This window comes from Hoplias malabaricus, chromosome 5, assembly GCF_029633855.1.
Source record: "Hoplias malabaricus isolate fHopMal1 chromosome 5, fHopMal1.hap1, whole genome shotgun sequence".
Taxonomy (NCBI): domain Eukaryota; kingdom Metazoa; phylum Chordata; class Actinopteri; order Characiformes; family Erythrinidae; genus Hoplias; species Hoplias malabaricus.
In genome coordinates this window covers 29,924,177-29,942,381 of record NC_089804.1, presented here as the reverse complement: position 1 = coordinate 29,942,381, position 18,205 = coordinate 29,924,177, and the positions used below count along the sequence as shown (strand labels likewise).

Below are 18,205 nucleotides of genomic sequence, written 5' to 3'. Positions count from 1 at the left end.
CAACTAAACAATAATAATAATAAAAAACATTTCTGAATTGTACTTGAAAGTGTATAGGCTACCGCTGGACAATAATTAAAAAAAAAAAAAAATTATATATATATATATATATATATATATATATAAATATATATATAACATATAATATATATAAACAATATAAAAGAACAACCGTGATTTTTTTTAATGTATTTTCAATATTTATTAATCTGTCATTAAAGGGCACCATAATCAGTTCAGCGCACTCAATTTAAAATTTAACTTAAAAATATTCATATTGAAAAAGCCAAGAAGTTTAGGTTTGATGATGATGTCATGTTTCTTGTTTGTTCTTGGAAATTTTTCAGTGGATTTTATACTGTTCATATCGATATTGGAATTATATCGTACTGAAAAAAATTAATATATATATATCGTGATATAAACGTTGGCCATATCGTCCAGCCCTAGTATAGGAAAATAGGTCCCATAGATTTTTTCCAGAAACATGAAGCCACTATAATACACTTAGCCCAACACTTAATAACAATGAGCCTAAATGGTCCAATTTCATCCTATAATGGCATTTATGCTAAAGAGTGGTAAATAAAAGTGTAAATTCAAAATAGTTTTATCCCTAGAACAAAATAATTTTTTACAGAACAAAACGATTAACTGAATATTTTACCTCGATTACGATTAATGAATGATTATTTTGTTGGTGTTTTTTACTCCCTGATGAGTTGTACTGTAAATATGCTCAAATATTAAAGCTGGGATATATTTATTATAATGTTGCTCAGAGGTTGTCTTTTTCATTTTTTGAGCCATGTACTGTTCATATTTGGTGTCTGATAGTGCTTCACATGTTGAATAGAATGGTGGGATTGACTTTTGTCTCTGAAACTGTTTGTTGTCAGAGTTTACATTTGACTTCTTATGTTCAATGCCATCTTCATTGAAGTCAAAACAAGTCCAAAAGAGAGAGACTGCATTTTTCTTAGGTACGAACTGTAACAAGAGTTTAGAGTACCAGAGTCTGCCTCTGTGTTTAGGTTCTCCTTCATTTCGCTTTCATGGGGCAGGATCATGTGACTACATGAGCCATAGTGTAGACTTAAGGGGGCAGTACATGAACAAACATTAAAGGACATTAACAGCATTAGCAAAAATAATTAACAGAAGTAAAAGAAAAATAGATATAATCGATATAGACAAGATGATGTCAACAAGAAGTTCTGAATGTCAATTTGGATTCATTGCACAGCTCTAAACTATTATTGCATAAAATAAATAAGCAAATAAATGGAATTAATTATTTAAAAAAATGAATGTGGCACCTTGTGCTTTAACCGAACAGAAAAATACAAAATGCATGTGGCATAATCATTGATTGGTCATTTGCAACTACTTAAAAATAGATCCTTGTAGATATTTTCTAGCCCTCTGATGGTGAAAACCTTGTTCATGGTCTCTACAAAAGCAACAGAAAAATTCTGTGGTTTCTAAAATTCATCAAAAATTGCTCTGAAGCTCTTAAGAGGATGTAATAAAGCTCTATCCAAGGAATCTAATTGCATGCTCATGGATGCTCACGAAGCATATCCCCGCTCCCCGCTAATACTGCATTAATAATTTTTGACCTTGATGAATTATCTTTTCTTATTGACAGCACTTATTGATATTTCTTAAAAGCGGCAACTAATGGAGTTCTATTGAGATGATTAAATGAGTTGCCGTGGCGTCCGGATTAGCCCGGATAGCTCATCTCTCTCCAGCACAGCCTGCATTATCATAGAGAACAGACGCGTGCGTGCACTGGGTCATAAATTCTTGCTGCCGACATCTCCAGGGGAACGGTGGAGCGGTGACTGCACCCCGACCTACATTCACCCCAAACACTCACACGATACATATGTGCAAAAACAGAAATATAGCACCAATACAAAGGCTTCCTACTGAATTTAAGGGGTTCTGACTAGAGCAGGTGAGATCTACGCTCTTCTTTTGTTACAAAAGCCCATGCAATACTTATACGCTTCTTTTTACACCAATCCTACTGCACCATTTCCATACAATACAGCCTTGTTTCGGTGTGAACATACTCTTTTCCCTCCCTCTCTTCCTCACATTGCACACACAGACACCATAGCGGCTCTGTCTGCCTCACACTGTGCATCTAAAAGGGGGAACCTTCAGAGAGACCAACCGGCACGTCTTTTTGCCTTTGATTTCAGCAGCCACCTTCGGGTAAATACCACAGCTGCTTCTACATACAGAATTACATGCAAAAAACTCGGAATATTATTATATTGCTGCTGATAAATTATTAATTTACTTCTATAGAATTCCTTTCTTGAAGAACACAACTGATGAGACTGACCATTTAGTTTCAAATATATAAAAATGCATTTTAATCTTAAATATATTCCACAGAATAATCAGTTAATATACGTTTTAAAGTTTAAAACTACATAAATGCTCCAAAAATCTAGAACTGCCGCCCAATCTGCACTTTAAATGGTATCACCATGACATCAGAAACAACCTGTTATCAGTTACTAGTGTTTTTTTTTATAAACTCTTTATCATATAAAGCATTGTCCCACCCAACAAACATTCAATATAAAAAATGCAGAAAAAATACATTTAAAACAAAACAAACAAAAAAAAAATCACTCAAAAGGATAGATCATACTTTGTGACATTTCATAACATAACAGTATTTAACCACAAGCCAAATACACACTTACAATACATGATATCAAGAAAGAGTCCATGAATAGTAGAAATTAACGTAAAGCAGCAGAATTTCCTTCTATGCAACACTAGTCAGAAATAACATGTGCTTTCCTGGCTGAGGTTACACTATGGCAAAATGGAGAAAAGTTCCCAGTGAAAGCTGCTCGAGCAAGTTAGGGCAGTAGCCTTATACAGCGCTTTTTTCTGTGAATATAAAATGCTGAAATCCATTTGTAGTGTCAGTTCACAATGCAGGCTGGGGACAAAAAGAACAGGCGGATGTCACAAAAGGCATTAAAGCGGCAGAAAGAAATTTAACTCACAAGCATTTCCAGGTGCTACTGAAAGAGCACGCAAACATATGTTCATGGCAAAGAGAATGAAAGTATGAAAGAGGAGCAAATGAGTAACCCAATGTTTCAATCTGGCAGCGGAATCTCAGGAAGCATTAATATCTCACTGACCCCAAACACACACCTCTGAAAATTACTGGCCTTTTTCAATAGCAGCCTGACTGCATTTCTAACAACATGACTTTATGAGAGAGAACAGGAAAAATACACAAAAAAAAGATTTCCACATTATAATATATTCATTCATTCATTCATTCATTCTCTGTAACCGCTTCTCCAGTTCAGGATCACAGTGGGTCCGGAGCCTACCCGGAATCACTGGGTGCAAGGCGGGAACACACCCTGGAGGGGGCGCCAGTCCTTCACAGGGCGACACACACACAGTCACTCACATATCTTTGAGTCGCCTATCCACCTACTAATGTCTTTTTGGACTGTGGGAGGAAACAGAAGCACCCATAGGAAACTCACGCGGACACGGAGAGAACACACCAAACTCCAAGTTATTGTACAATTAATCCAACTGAAAAAGCACACAGTTCTACATTAACCCATTAGAGCCCATGGTGACATGTGTGTAACAAAAATTTATAGGGTCTGGAAAGGTCCCTGACATTTACAGAACGTCCTGGATCACATGACGGTGTGTGTGTGTGTGTGTGTGTGTGTGTGTGAATGCGTGACCTCGTTTACAGAATGACGATGTGATTGATGAGTACATAGAGAACATAGAAATGCTTATATTAAAAGTATACTTCTGTTTCTAAAAAGGTGTGCCCACATCTGCCCACATTTCAACAACAAATTATTGAAATTAAATTGTTGCTGTGATGTTTTTGTTACACTGAGATAACACAAATATAAACAAGTGTATTCCATGTTGTTTCTATGATCGGTTTCATATTTCTCATAATTTGAATTTATAGTGAACTGAGTCTGGGCTCTTAGGGGTTAAGAACAGCTTTAGGAATTTTATGTATAGCTTCTTTAAAGGTAGTGGAAAAGTGTCTTAAAAACTGCATGTTGTACTGACAAGTAGAATGATAAAGTATATAATTTAAGGCTTTGATTCAGTGTTTATCTAATGAGGCAAAAAATAAATTAAAATAAATCATCAAAAAAAATAAATAAATAAATAAATAATGTGGTTGATCTTTGAACCTCTATAAGCATGTAGAGCCTTGTATAGATGGATGTAAACATCTGCTTCACGGAAAAAAAGAAGAAAAAAAAGAGGCAGGGGTGAAAACATGCTCACACACGCACACACCGTGTCTCTGACGGATATGAAGCGCATACATCTTCCCTTGACTGCAATAAAGCCATGGTACCAATTCTATTGGCAATAAATGTCAGCTGATTGGAAAGCTCATTCTAATATCAATTTCCATCTCCGCTCTTTAAAAGGCAATCAGCTTGGCTTCATCTCTGTATATCATATGCTCCTTGAGATGATGACACAGCAATGGCTCTCTTGCACATAATGGACTTGTATCAAGGCATCTGGCATGAATAATACAATCCATGAATAGGAGATTTTGTCTACGGCTTGTTCGGCTAGGTCTGCTGCCTCCCTGAATATCAACACACTCCACACTCACATTTCTGTCTGAAAAACAGGCTATTTTCTTCTTCTTTTTTTTCCTTTTTTTGAAAGACACAAGAGACATGTCAAATATTAATGCTCCTAACCACATCAGAGCATTTTCCTTCCCAAAAAACGAAAGTGATGCGTGTGAATAATTTTTCGACTTTTAAATTTGCAAAATAATTCTCGGCAAAACAACTTGACAGCATAAGAAATGAGAATAATTTTGCACATTAACCTTGGCTGTCTCCTCCTGGCTGAATTCAGGGCTGATTTGGTACACTGATTGAATTTAAGTGGAGGGGAATGTCACTTGCCTGCATGCAAGCAAATGGGTCTGACAGGCAGAAAGCAGGATGGGCTGCATTTAGGGGTGCACAATATAATCGACAGCTAATATTGTATCAGCAAATAAACTGGATAAAATAATTATTAGAATTGGTCAGTCACTCCTCATACTAGTAATGTTCAGAAAAGGTCTTACTGTATCACAAAATGATAACAAAGTGGGAGTGTGAAGCCAGTAGCAGATTCTTTGTGAAATGCCTCACACACATCATCACTGGGCACCTCAGAACGCTTGGACTAAACATATCTGACATTGGCCTGTTTATTTCGCCACACCACAGTTAACAACCTTCAGAATTACGGTCAATCCCTTTTCTCCATTTTGCTTAGTGTTGGGGGGTGGTCTTTGTCCTCGTTTGGAAATAAACTCAAAAAGGTCTGTATTTTCCCCTTTAAAAGATATAATAACAACTGTATTATCATATCATAATGTCCTTTATATTGGAAACATCACTAGAAGTATGCTGATGTCTCAGTAGGTAGCCAGTTCATTTCCAGTTTCACCTTAAATTGTGAATCATTAAAACAGTGCTGCAATATTTAAGGTGGAACTGGAAGGTTAGAAAAATAACAGGGAAATAAGAAACTGAATTCAGTTTCATCTCAGTCCAGCAGTGTTACTTCGGCTTGGGAATAAAGCACTGCTCTTTTTTAATTGTGTTCTGATGAGGTATTCGACATTTCAATGGTCGTTTTGTTTCACAGAGGTACATTTTAACACTGTTTAAAATTTACACCCTGTAGCTCCAAGGATGACACTCAAAAGCAAGGGCTAGAGGGCAGGGGTAAACATAAGGAATGGGATTCACACTTAAAGTTTGAACAGCAGCAGCTGGGCTAAATAAACGATCTGGGTTTCAGCGTAACACAAGGTCTGCACAAGGGGGCGTGTGTGTACATGTTGATTTGATGTTTATGTGCCTGCAGGTATTTAATAAATATCATTATTCTTCTAGACACATTTTTTTGGGCTCATGACTGATCCAAGGGTCAGGAACCAGTGAACCCTGCATTTATATTGTTAGCTTGAAAGACTATGTAGATCCAAGCAGAAATACTAACAATAACACTATCAAGTTGCTTGATCTGGTAAATAATGGAAATGAATTAGGCCTTCGTATTCCATCTAATGTAAAAAGCTGATCTGAAGCATGAAAAACTGAACCCTCTCTGATGGAAATACATCACTGCAAAGTCACATCTAAAACAAATTGAAAAACACAAATCCAAACCACAAACAAGGCATTAATTATCAGTGTTGATCACAAAATCATAATCAGCCTCAGTCTTACCTTCCAGCCACTGCCCGCCTCCCTGTAGTAGGGGAAATTGTCACAGATCCATTGGTAGATTTCGCTCAGAGTCATTTTCTTCTTTGGCGAGCTGTTGATGGCAAAGGTGATGAGGCTGGCATAGCTGTAAGGAGGTTTTCCATCCTTGTGTTGCTGGACCTCCTCTTGGTCCAGTGTGGTATTGGGATCCAAAAGGGCGCTCTTCTTGGCCATACCAGGACCGTGGGCATTCTGGGCATCTGCTTTCTGGATTGCCGCCCGCATGGTCAGCTGCGGCAGCCAGTCCATGGAGGTTAAACTGCTCTCCAGCTCTGAGGTCATGGCAGCAGTTTGGTGGGGATGATGGGGTGGGGGAGTGGAGATCAGTAGAGGAGTCTGTGTCTGAGCCCAAGTGCCTCAAAAACTGGGAGTCAAATCTGTAAGAAAACATACAGAATGCGGGTGTAACTTTAGCTGTACAAGAGCGAGAACAAGAAGGAGATCCATCTACATAAGCACAGCTAAACGTCTGGTTAAAATAACAGTTCGACAAAACAAAAAAAAATAACAAATAAATAAATAAATATCATTGTGTTATCTTTAACAAAAAAAAGAAAGAAATGATATATTTTAACAAAGTTTACTGCAATTTACATAGAAACTCAAAATGATTTTAGTGGTAGTACAGTAGAGCAGTAGCTATAAATGTTGTTGTAAAAAAATTTTGTATTTCATAAATGCTATTTCTTTATTTGTCGTTTTATTCATGCTTTTACTGAAACTGAAATGAAACATGACTTATTTTTTGGCAATATTTTATCAAACTGCACTTAAATGTAATGCTCAAATTCTTTCCTTATACTCATATAGCATGTTTTAACACATGAAAAGGAACGTATCACAAAATAACTGCTGTCAGCACATGAATCCGTGTGTAAACAAACATACATTATAAATGTACATTATCCTCATAAGTACAGTCCAGCACATTTCACATTTATTTTGACTGATCAACCTCACGTTGGCGTAAGCACGATGTGTGGGTTCTTTGAGTTATTGGCAAACATTCTTTAAAAGTCATGCTGGCTGCATTCACTGTGTCATTTTAATTAGCACACTAGCAGGCGGTGCTATGGATGAGGAAAGCCATGATCTGGACGGACACACACACACACACACTAAGGCAAAAGAAGCAAGGCCGTCTGGCCTACCTCTGGTCTGCACACTCCAGCACGCTGACTCACACGGCTGTAATCTGAGCTGCAAACTGAGTAAATGCTGGGGAATTGTTTTCACAACTGCCAGCCAAATGGAGGAATGGCTCATGAGGAATTCCGATTCTCTTGAGGGTAATAACCCTCTGCTTTCCTCTCTTTTCCTTTCTCACTCTTCTTTTCTTCCATTCCACCAATCCACCCCTGACTGGGCAGTAAACAAGGCACAGAATTGTCATTGTGCCGAGCACGCCATCCACCAGTGCTCGTTTCAGCCTGTGGCTGCAACCTACACCCACAAACAACCTTGTGTTTTGGGCACCATGCCCTATACACTCTCAAAATAGCAGCTTGAGCGGGGGGCCCGTCAAAGGCATAGCTAGGTGCACAGTCAGACAGTGTGATCAAAATGCACTCGCTAGAAACCCTCATCATGGAGACAACAACATGACTAGAGGAAAAGAAATCCAGCAGAGAAGGAATATCCCGTGTAATATTCTGACAATCCTTGTGTGAAAATACCTCTAAATCCTCAGGGGACATCCTTATTGAAATTTCCCCACAACTGAGGATAGTGAATGTGAGAGTGAGGTAAACCACTGAAATCTGATAAATGAGATTGCTATGACACACATCATACATTGTTTCCTTTTTTTCTCCACCTTTACAAACACACTGTAATTTTCATAAAAGGTTAGTCATAACCCCCTCTAATTTAAAAGATTTGTCATGGAAAAGATGAGGGCCACAGGCCTCTACAGCTTTTCTTATAAGGCTAAAAACCTACAATTTCTAACTCACTGTCTCTCCAGCTGGAGAAAAAGGTGACATTTATATGTTTGGAAATTTAAGCTAAATCAAACACAATGCATGTATCATATGACTCCTTGGATGCATGTGGACAAATAGATCAGGTCAATAACCAACTGTAACCAACAGTCCCAGCACAGCAGCCAGGAGTGACTGGCAAGACAGGTATAGAGAAGCACAAACAAGGCCCTGAACTCAAATTCACTACAGACTGATTCTTATTATCTTTGGAAATGTCTGAATCATAACATTGGTTTGATTCAAAATAGCCTCCGACAGCCCTAAAGCTTCTGAAGCCAAGACAAAAAACTGCGGATACACCTACATATCAATTACATTACAATTTGCAAAGGGGGCCTACTTCAGGATGGTATCACTTTTTCAATAATAACTGAAACCATTTTAATTTTAAAAACCTCAACAAATAAATGACAATTTTTTCAGACCCCCAACACTGCATACTAACTAAAATATATCATACGATACCACTCGGTTTAAACAAACATCAAACAGGTTCAAAACAAATTATGCATTCACACTTCGAGCCTGTTGTGTATTCAGTGTACTAGACTCTGTCCCTCCATTCCCTTTCATCCACGCTCAATTTAAGACTAAATCCACCTAGATGACTATTATAGAAAACTGTTAAGGATTATTTGTAGAGATTTATATTTTAAAGCTTTTCATGTATTTGTAAAGCAACGTTTTTGCACAGTAGTTCACTGTTGTGGGCAGCCGTGGCCTAATGTTTAGAGAAGAGGGCTTAGGACTTAAAGGTTGTTGGTCCAATTCCCACAACCAGCAGAAAAATTGGGGGCAGTGGGAGTGAAGGAACAGCACTGTCCTCCACCCTCAATTCACATCTGAGGTGCCCTGGAGCAAAGCACAGAACCCACAATTGTTCCTCGGGTGCCAGGGATGGCTGCCCGCCCACCGCTCACAACCCCTAATGCACTCTGTGTGTGTGTTCAATGCCACAGAAGGGTTAAATGCAAAAGACACATTTCTTTATACGTTGTACACTGACAAATAAATGCACATTTCATTTTCATTTTTAAAGATTGTTCTTGCAAAGTATACTGATCTCAGATACCAGATATCACGTATGCTTAGACTTTATCAACAATTGGTTATAATCTGAGTGGCATAGACAACTGCCTTGCAGACTTACACCTCTAATGATCAGGGACTGTCTGGACTTTTTTTGGGCTAAGTCTTAACAAAACTATTATCTGAGGTTTTACCATTTCTAGAAGTGGGGCTTGGTCACAGATGACTGTAAAATAATTGCTTTAGATTTTGTCAAGATATCCGCCAAGTGGACAGAACTCTTTTAAAACAAAGCAGATATTAAAAAATATTTTACAGAAATGATTAGTCTGGCTTGGTCTATTTGCTGAAGAATATGTGACTTTATCAAAATATCATTGTTGAATGTAAGTATTTTAACAATGAAACCAACCCCAACAACATGGCCCAGTAAAAATCTTTGACTTATTATGAACAGTAAATAATTTACACATAGAGCTCACCATTGAAATTAAGAAACTGTGATATTTCAAAAATATAAATTTACAAAATGACACTAAGAAAAATTTTCGCTGTGGTGGTACAATCAAGGGTACATATTCGCACCTTTAAATAGGGAACATAATTGTACTTTATTCTATTATAACTGTTGATTTTAAAATTGTGTTGATTTCATACGCCTCATTTCATCTCCAGGACTTATATTACGTTCTCTTATTTCACACTGTTCTATAATGAAAGATTACAAATATTCACCGCTCCTTCTGGAGAAGAGAACGCAATGTAACTTAAGGGAATAAAACTGGACTCTAAAACCACTGTTGTACCTTTAAGGGTACATTTACACTGTTTGTACCTTTAGCGTAATAACGTACCTCTACTGTACCTTTTTTCTGAGAGTGTATGGGGCACAGCTATAAACTCTAGCAGCTGCCATTAACCAGTATAATTTCCTGAAATCACACAGACAAGTCTATTGGAGGTTGTTTAAAACCTGAGCTGTGCTGAATGTGTGATGATCCTCTCTCATAAGGAAATCTGTCAAACTACTGAGAGGCAACCAACCACCCCCTCCCAACATGGTCTTCTACCATTTGACCCCATGTGTGGGGGGGTCTGAAGCAACACTGGTATCTTAATTAGTGCACCTCTGCACAGCCAGGCATTAACACACCACTATCATCTCTACTCATTAGCGCTGGTGCCCCTAACAGGCCCCTGCCTGCCAGAGCTCAGGCCTAGATATCTGGGCAGAGCCTGGGGGGAGGCCCGATTCACAGAGCAGGGCACTGGGGGGCAAGAACTGTCTGGCATGGGACAGCAAGAGGCCTGGCAGGCATTCCACTCAAACATGGAGGTCAGCCAGTTCATCCCGCTAAAGCCAGCAAACCCTTGGGAACAGATTACATATAGCAAACACATGGAAATGCTTTGATTTAGCAGCTTTGCTTGCTCTGGAAAAGAGCAGTGTTGCGGTGACATTTTTATAAGTTTTCTTTTGTATTAACCAAAGATGGAGTGGTATAAACTAAGGAATCAAAAGTGCAGCTCATCTACTGATGCTCAAATTGCTGTCAAACAATCAGAAAAATTTAGGGATTGAGATACCATTAGGTTTAATGTTATTGTGAGTGTTTACAGGCAAAGAAATATTGAGATTAAACTGTATAAATCCCATACAGGAAGCAATTACAATGAAGCATTAGAAAATTTCAGTATAATGTCCCAATGCTTTCCTATCTTGCCACTCTCCAAGTTAGAGGAACCCACTGCTAAGCACACACCATTATCAGATAAAAGAAAAGTTGAGTCACTGTGGCATAGTTAGCTTATGATGTACTGTACCTGCCATGCCCTGTGTTAATCATCACAGGCAGAATAGAACTGAAGCCTAAAGGAAGGTGCTATCAGGTATGTAACAGCCTACTGATATAATACAGACAAGCCAGAGCTACTTCAAAATGGAGGATGAATATATGAGTTCTTATTTATTAATTCATTCTTATTCCAAGTTATTTTAAAATACAGGTCATTCATGCATTATGTGGCATTCACTGGGAATTCATGTCTTTTCAATGGTGTAATAAAGCATTGTTGTTTTGATTATGTTCCGATTTATCTTGGGATCAATATCATGCTTTACATACATCACCGTGTAAAAGTTCTTTAACGACCAGCCAAAAAACTTGCATTAATAAAATGTTTTATTTTTTTCATGAGGGATTTTAAAGGACAGTAGATTTAAAACAATCCACCTGCTTTATGAAATGGAAAGAAGAAAAAATAATTGAAACCCTGAAAAGGAATAGATGAACTGTTTTCTACACTTAAAATAGATCTCATAAAGCTCCACTTTGATTCAGATCTGGGAAAATCAACAGGTGTTATCATTCATCTGTCCAATCTAAGACGATTCAAAAATCCTTGCTATTGGGTCTAAAAGAATGTGAAGCTGTTAAGAAGCCATTACTGAGAAAAAAAAGAAGCAAATGGAATACAGTTTAAAACCAAGACACATTTTGTGTCATATTTGTGTCAGAAAAATAGAGAGATGAAGAATATGTGGCCAATTTCTAAGCCTTATCTTCAGAGGAATGGCAAAAATCCTCCCAAAATGTCTTCAGCAAAACATGCATTAGTCTTATTTACAAAAACATAGATTTGCCACACTTTTTCCCCTTTTCTTCTTCTTTTATTTTTTAGATGAATGCTTGTGGCAAGGTCCTGTCTAGAAAATGAGCAGTCGACCCAACAAAACAAAATATATTAGCACAAGTTAATGCTCAAAGCAGTTTCTTTCTTTCCATTTTTCAAATTTAAGCAAAGTATAATGTAAGAGAATCAGGATGATCATTTTGCGCAGCAAGCTGACAATACTGCTTCATAACCAACCCCTTGTAGCATGAGCAAAACACTGCATGATAAATATTGACATTATGAGGGAACACGTGTAAGCGTGTGTGCCTGTGTGTAGAAAGAGCATGCATTAGTAAGCAGACCGGTGTGGTGGAGAGAGCCCTGTTGGACGATGGTAACTTGGCTTATGCAGAAGGGGAACTGCACTTTGTGAATCCCTCCACACTGCCTGAAGATCTGGCAATCCAACTCACAACAACAACAACAGTGATGTAACCTAGTAACAAGCCCTTGGCATCTCCTCTCGTAACCGAAACTTGGGCCATACCTTCCATATCAACAACGCTTTTACTGTGTGTGTGTGGAGAGAGGCCCTGTGTTGTCTTAGTGATCATAGGACGGGAAAAACAGGGCGGGGTGGGAAAGCCTCTTACCTGCCCTTAAGTCAAAGGGAGATTCCTCACTTTTTCCAGCCCCGAGGCATAAGGCTTACGGAGTTATTTTTAAAACAAAACACAAGAAATACAAAAATAACAACAACTGGCTGTTGTGTTCCAGAGATTCTGAGCCCCTGTATTCATGTGTCATTGGTCGCTCTGCGACCCAGCTCATCTTCAGAAGTAGGTAAACGGCAAAGGCTTTTAATGCCAGTCTTCTCTCTCCATTAAAGGCTTAATGGTTCCGCTGAAACCACCCTTAGGATGAGAACATTAATAACCCAGTCGTTACTTGCGATTTTAGGATGTGTCAATTACTGCTTCGTTTCCCCATGCTAGCTGAGCACACTGCTCAGCTTATTACTGCCTGCAGCAGGCCAGGGCTAGGCACCATCTGACAGAGGAACCGAGAACCTGATTCCAGGCCTGTGAGTGCCTGGGCTTCTTCTGTAAAGGGCCGTGCTGCTTCACAGTGTGCCCAGACCGGCATATCAGATATGTTGGGGATTTCATGTCAACTGTTGGAGGAGCTGTGTTGCAGTAATAAGGCTTGGCAGCCTGGGTGGTGTGTCCTCAGAGCACATAAGACAGACAGACAGACACAGACACAGACACACACACACACACACACACACACACACACACACACACACACACACACACACACACACACACACGATCATTGCCTTCCACAAGGGCCGATTCCCACCTTGGCCGTCTGCAGGGACTGCATGCATGTACTCCATAATTAATCTGCCAATCACAGCAAAGTGCCACTGAGGCTGTGGGGAGACAAAGAGTTGTACACATTCTAGGAAGCTGATAATCATAAAATATGGCACTGCGCTAACGGTGGGTTCACGTGAAAAGTCACAGGATTTTGGTGGGGGGAATAAAAGGAAGACCAAAGAAAGCAATTAAGCAAAATAAACAATAAATAGCGACTTGTTATTTAATGCATATATATATATAAAAAAACAGTACTGCACAGAATCATAGATCCCATTTTGATTAATATAGATAAATCTATAAAGTAAATTAGACAACTGTCAGTAATTACGTGTCCACACTTTGCATTTATTACTTTTCCAATCAGAGGATTTTGTTTCTGCCTTTCCAAATTATTAATTAACAAAATATCAGAAATGATTAATTTGTATTCCTCCATAATTCAGTCTCATTTCCCTCTTTATTGTCTACTTACTTTTTTTTCTTTCTTTTTTCAAATCAGCAACAGCATCTTGAGCGCGGCACAATCTTACAGGTCCATAGCTTTGTGTTCTCTTCTGACGGTGAGATTTTTGTTGGAATGCTGTTTTACAAGTCTTTATTATTATTATTATTATATTGTTTTTATTATTATTACACTAAATTTTTCAAAAATAGTAGCTGCGCTTTAAACAATATTTTATTTAAAATTTTATGCAACTTAATAATATGTAAATCTGGACAGTATTTGAAAATGTATAAATAACGTAAACATGGTTATATATTCTCAACAAAAGGGCTCGCTGTATTTGGAATGCAAGGAACGAAGAATGAAAGATGGTCCAATTGATCATTTTTGTCTTTCATGTCTGAAGTGCATAGCAGACTGGAGCTCCAGCTGCAAATACAGCGCTACTGCCCACTGAGAGAGCTGAAAAAAATTATCCTTGCAGGCTAATCAGCTGCAGGATGTCACATGGGGTTAAAAGCAGAGACAACAGGCATTGTAACCTCCAATGCAGATACACTCAAATAATTACTGAAAAGGGAGGAAGGCATTTGAATTTATGCAAGAGTAATTATGCCATTTGGGGATATTAGAGAGATTTTCTCAGCAGTCTGCCACCACTCGCCGTGCCTTTCATAGTCGGGCGGCAAAGAGCTACGCATGCTGACAAACACAAGGCCTTGGGCTCATTGTGTAGTCTAAAAGCCCTTACCACGATGGTGGCAGCGACAGCAGCAAAAACGACGACGCTCAGCCTTCCAGTAATTCAATAAGCCCTTCCAGTGAATTACCACAGCGATCAGTATGGGGATTGTGTCCGTGTCCCCAGCAGCTTGGCTGGGAGGTGCCCTTTGTGTACGTAGCAGCAGTGCTAACCCTGACACCAACCATGCGAACCCAATTACACTGCCTCCGTTCGCCTGAGGCTTCCACATTAACACATATTCCCCCCTGAGATGGGCAGACCAAGTGCCAGCCTGGCAGCCACTCGCCACAGCCTGCTGCTGAATCACAAATAAACCACTTAAGGCCCCGGCGAAAAGAATCGTTTGTCCCGCACATTCTTGAAAGTCCTTTTCTCATCAAAATTCCCCCGATCCTTTCCTGGGCAACAATTAAACGCTCTGCTCCTCACTGCTCTGCAGCAATAAGCAAGAGAGGCAAAAGCCTCAATGCTGCAGTAGAGCACAGCACACCCAGACTGAATTCAATGGCACTGTTACTCCTGCAGACACGCAGGAATCAAATAATTCAGGTTGCATTCTTGGAGAAAAAAAAAAAAAATATATATATATATTAACCAATAATAAAATTTGCTGGATGAAGGGGATAGACACAGAGGTCTCAGGTGAAAAGCACTGATTTAAATATAAACATAAATCTGTGCAAAAGTTACTACATTTCCAGGACAAAGAGAATGGGGCTGTTTGTTTTTTTAAATAAATATGCCCAAAAAATCTGATGCAAGGATATCACCTGCATAAATAAAGAAAAACACAAATAACTCAAGTGTCTAGCCCTCAAACAACTACAAAAGATCAATTTGACAAGTATCTTTTCACCTAAACAATTATTAAAATAATTTTACATTTTGAATTTAAAATATAAGCATGACTATTCAGCAGGATAAATATGAAATAACTACAAACATAATAATCATCATATGAATAAAACGCAACAGCAGCAGAAATTGTAGGGACTTCAGTTGAGTATTTTCAGGTTCTTCTCACGTAGGCCTAAAACTGTCTACACTTGGAATGGCATTAACACTTGGTTTATAATTAAAAGCTTTTTGCTTTTTAATCAATATCCAATCTCTCAGAAATAATTAACAACATATTAAAGAGTTTATTGCCTGGCAGAGCTGTATGCTGCTTCATCATTAAACTATTAAAATCCTGCTCTTTGACTCGTTTAGTCACATATGAGCTTTTTTTACTGCAATACCCCCCACACTGTGCAGTTGCCTGCCATTTACCTTTTACACGGTAATATACTATCCTTCTGTTATGTGCAAATTCACATGCTAAATCTAATACAGAATACAGCAATGCACGCTAAAACACACAAGCTGCTCTTTAGCACTCTGAAACTTTGCCTTTTCATATAGGTTCATACTATTGCCTAAAAAACACGGAATAAGGCAGATTCAGCAGGTGTATCCATGACTTCATACATCCAAAATACAGTAAGATAATACTGAATAACTCTAACTCTGACAGATTACTGATTAATCTTAGTATTTTTAGTATAATACAAGCCATATCTACAAACTTAATATACTTTATAATAATCAATGCTAGCATTACATTCTATACAGGGCTGCTCAGGCTACTATACTCCACAAAATACAAAAATCATCACTGAGGAAAATGTCATCAATTGGATATTAGATGCTCATTCCACTCTAATCCCTCAGGAAACAAAGTATCCAAACACCTTGACTACCAGTGATCACTGAATAAAACAGTGAGTAAAGATGGGTGCTTTAACCCATGAAAGCCCAGGCTCAGTTACCTATAAAGCCAAATTATGAGAAATTTAAAACAAACCAAAGAAACAATGTGGAACACACATTTTTTCACATTTCTTGCCGTGTTCTGTAAATACTTTTGGGTTAAAACCCCAATGTCACTAAAATATCACAACAATCAAATTTAACACAGGTTACCAAAGCATTTGAATGGTTAAATGTTGGAACACATCTTTTAGAGACAAAAATTAGCTTTTAAAATAAGCATTTCTATAGCCTCTATTCACCAAGCACACCATCGTTCTGTAAATGCAGTCTCAAACACACACAAACTGTCCAAGATGTTCCGTAAATGTCACTTAGGGATATCATGATTTAAAGTGAAGGAAAAAGCTGTGTAGGGAACTTTCAGCATCTTATAAAGGGTTTGTGACACACCTCTCACCATCGGCTCTTACAGGTTAAAGACCTTGGGTGACATTTTGCCTGAAGAAAACCTTTGTGTTCTATGCGCCAAAAGCAAAGCAAAAAAGTTCTTTTCAAAACGTGAATTAATTTCATAATTACACTGTCGACACAGTATGATTTACACAGTCCGAGTATGTGGGCAGACAGAGGGTGTCTACAATGGAATGGGTTGGATATACTATTTCAATTTGTGTGTTTGAAATGAAAAGCTGGCAAAAAATGAATTTACACAAATTTGTCTGAGGTTTTCTGATTCAGTTTTGCACTATTGAATAATGAAAAGCTTTCATGCCACAAATTTTATCACCTGCCTGCTTACATCACTGTCACATTGACCTCGAACCACATCAAGTTGTTAAGAGAATGATTACTTAGGTGGTTACCCACACTGTGAGACACTTATTTATAAACATGGACAAAGTAAAGAAGAAAATTAAGTTTCAATTGGTGTGGTCTTAAATATTTGCAATTAAATATGCACAGCTTTGTATTTTAAACTAGTTGTGAGAAGCTTCCTTTACCTGTTAGATATGAGACTTGGGCACAGCCAAATAACTTAACTGAGGTAAAAGGAAAAGATGTATAAATTTGCTTTTTCAGCAAACTGTTTCTTTAAGTATTACGAGAAAACACTGACGGCACATTTTCAATCAAAAGGTGAACCACCAAGTCTGTCTGAAAGACTGACTCAAAAAGCAACCTCGAAACCATCATCATAAAGCCACGGCCTCTTCCCAGAATGACAATATATCAGAATCTATGGTTGCACAACACCACAGCATGCAGGAGATTAGAGGATTAAATCATGGGTCAATAGTTTCATCGTTTGTTGATATTCCGGCTTATGGCCACTCTTTCACAAAGGCAAAGCACAGAGAAGGCCCTGTGTAAATGGTGACTAATGTCATGTCACTTGAATGAAAATACAAGTTAAAAGTAAAAGTTATTTAGTTATCATTACGAGTGACCCAAGATTATCTATAGCAAGGTGTCAAACAAATCTGTCTTGACCAACTTAAACAAATAGGAAAAACATTAACATTTTAAGTATAACTGCAATAACTAAGCAACAGAATCATAAAAAAATACATTACTAAAATAACACTACCATGAACACAGAAAAAACTCAGTGGGACTGTCACTCTGGGCATGTACAGCTCGTTTGACGTGGTAGTCCTAACGCAGAAGGTATAAACAGAGAGGTTCTGACTAGTGCTTTTGTTACAAATATGGGCTACTGGTGACAATTAAAAGGAGGAGAAGCAGAAGGACAAAGAAGAAGAAGAAGAAGAAGAAGAAGGAGGAGGAGGACAAGGAAAAGGAAAAGAAGGAGAAGGAGGAAGGGGAGGAGAAGAAGAAAAAGAAGAAGAGGTGAAGGAGAAGAAAAAGACAAAGACAAAGCAGTCTAAAACGAAAAAGGA

At 38.2% G+C, this 18,205-nt stretch overlaps 1 protein-coding gene across 1 annotated transcript in view; it reads right to left on the bottom strand.

Annotated features, from left to right (window-relative positions):
• Positions 1-18,205, bottom strand: part of foxj3 (forkhead box J3) — a 153,356-nt gene that overhangs the window by 100,425 nt on the left and 34,726 nt on the right. Inside the window, exon 2 of the mRNA XM_066672262.1 lies at positions 6,303-6,718. Coding sequence (XP_066528359.1) covers positions 6,303-6,623 — 321 coding nt within the window. The 5' untranslated portion in view covers positions 6,624-6,718. The remainder of the gene's footprint in view (positions 1-6,302; positions 6,719-18,205) is intronic.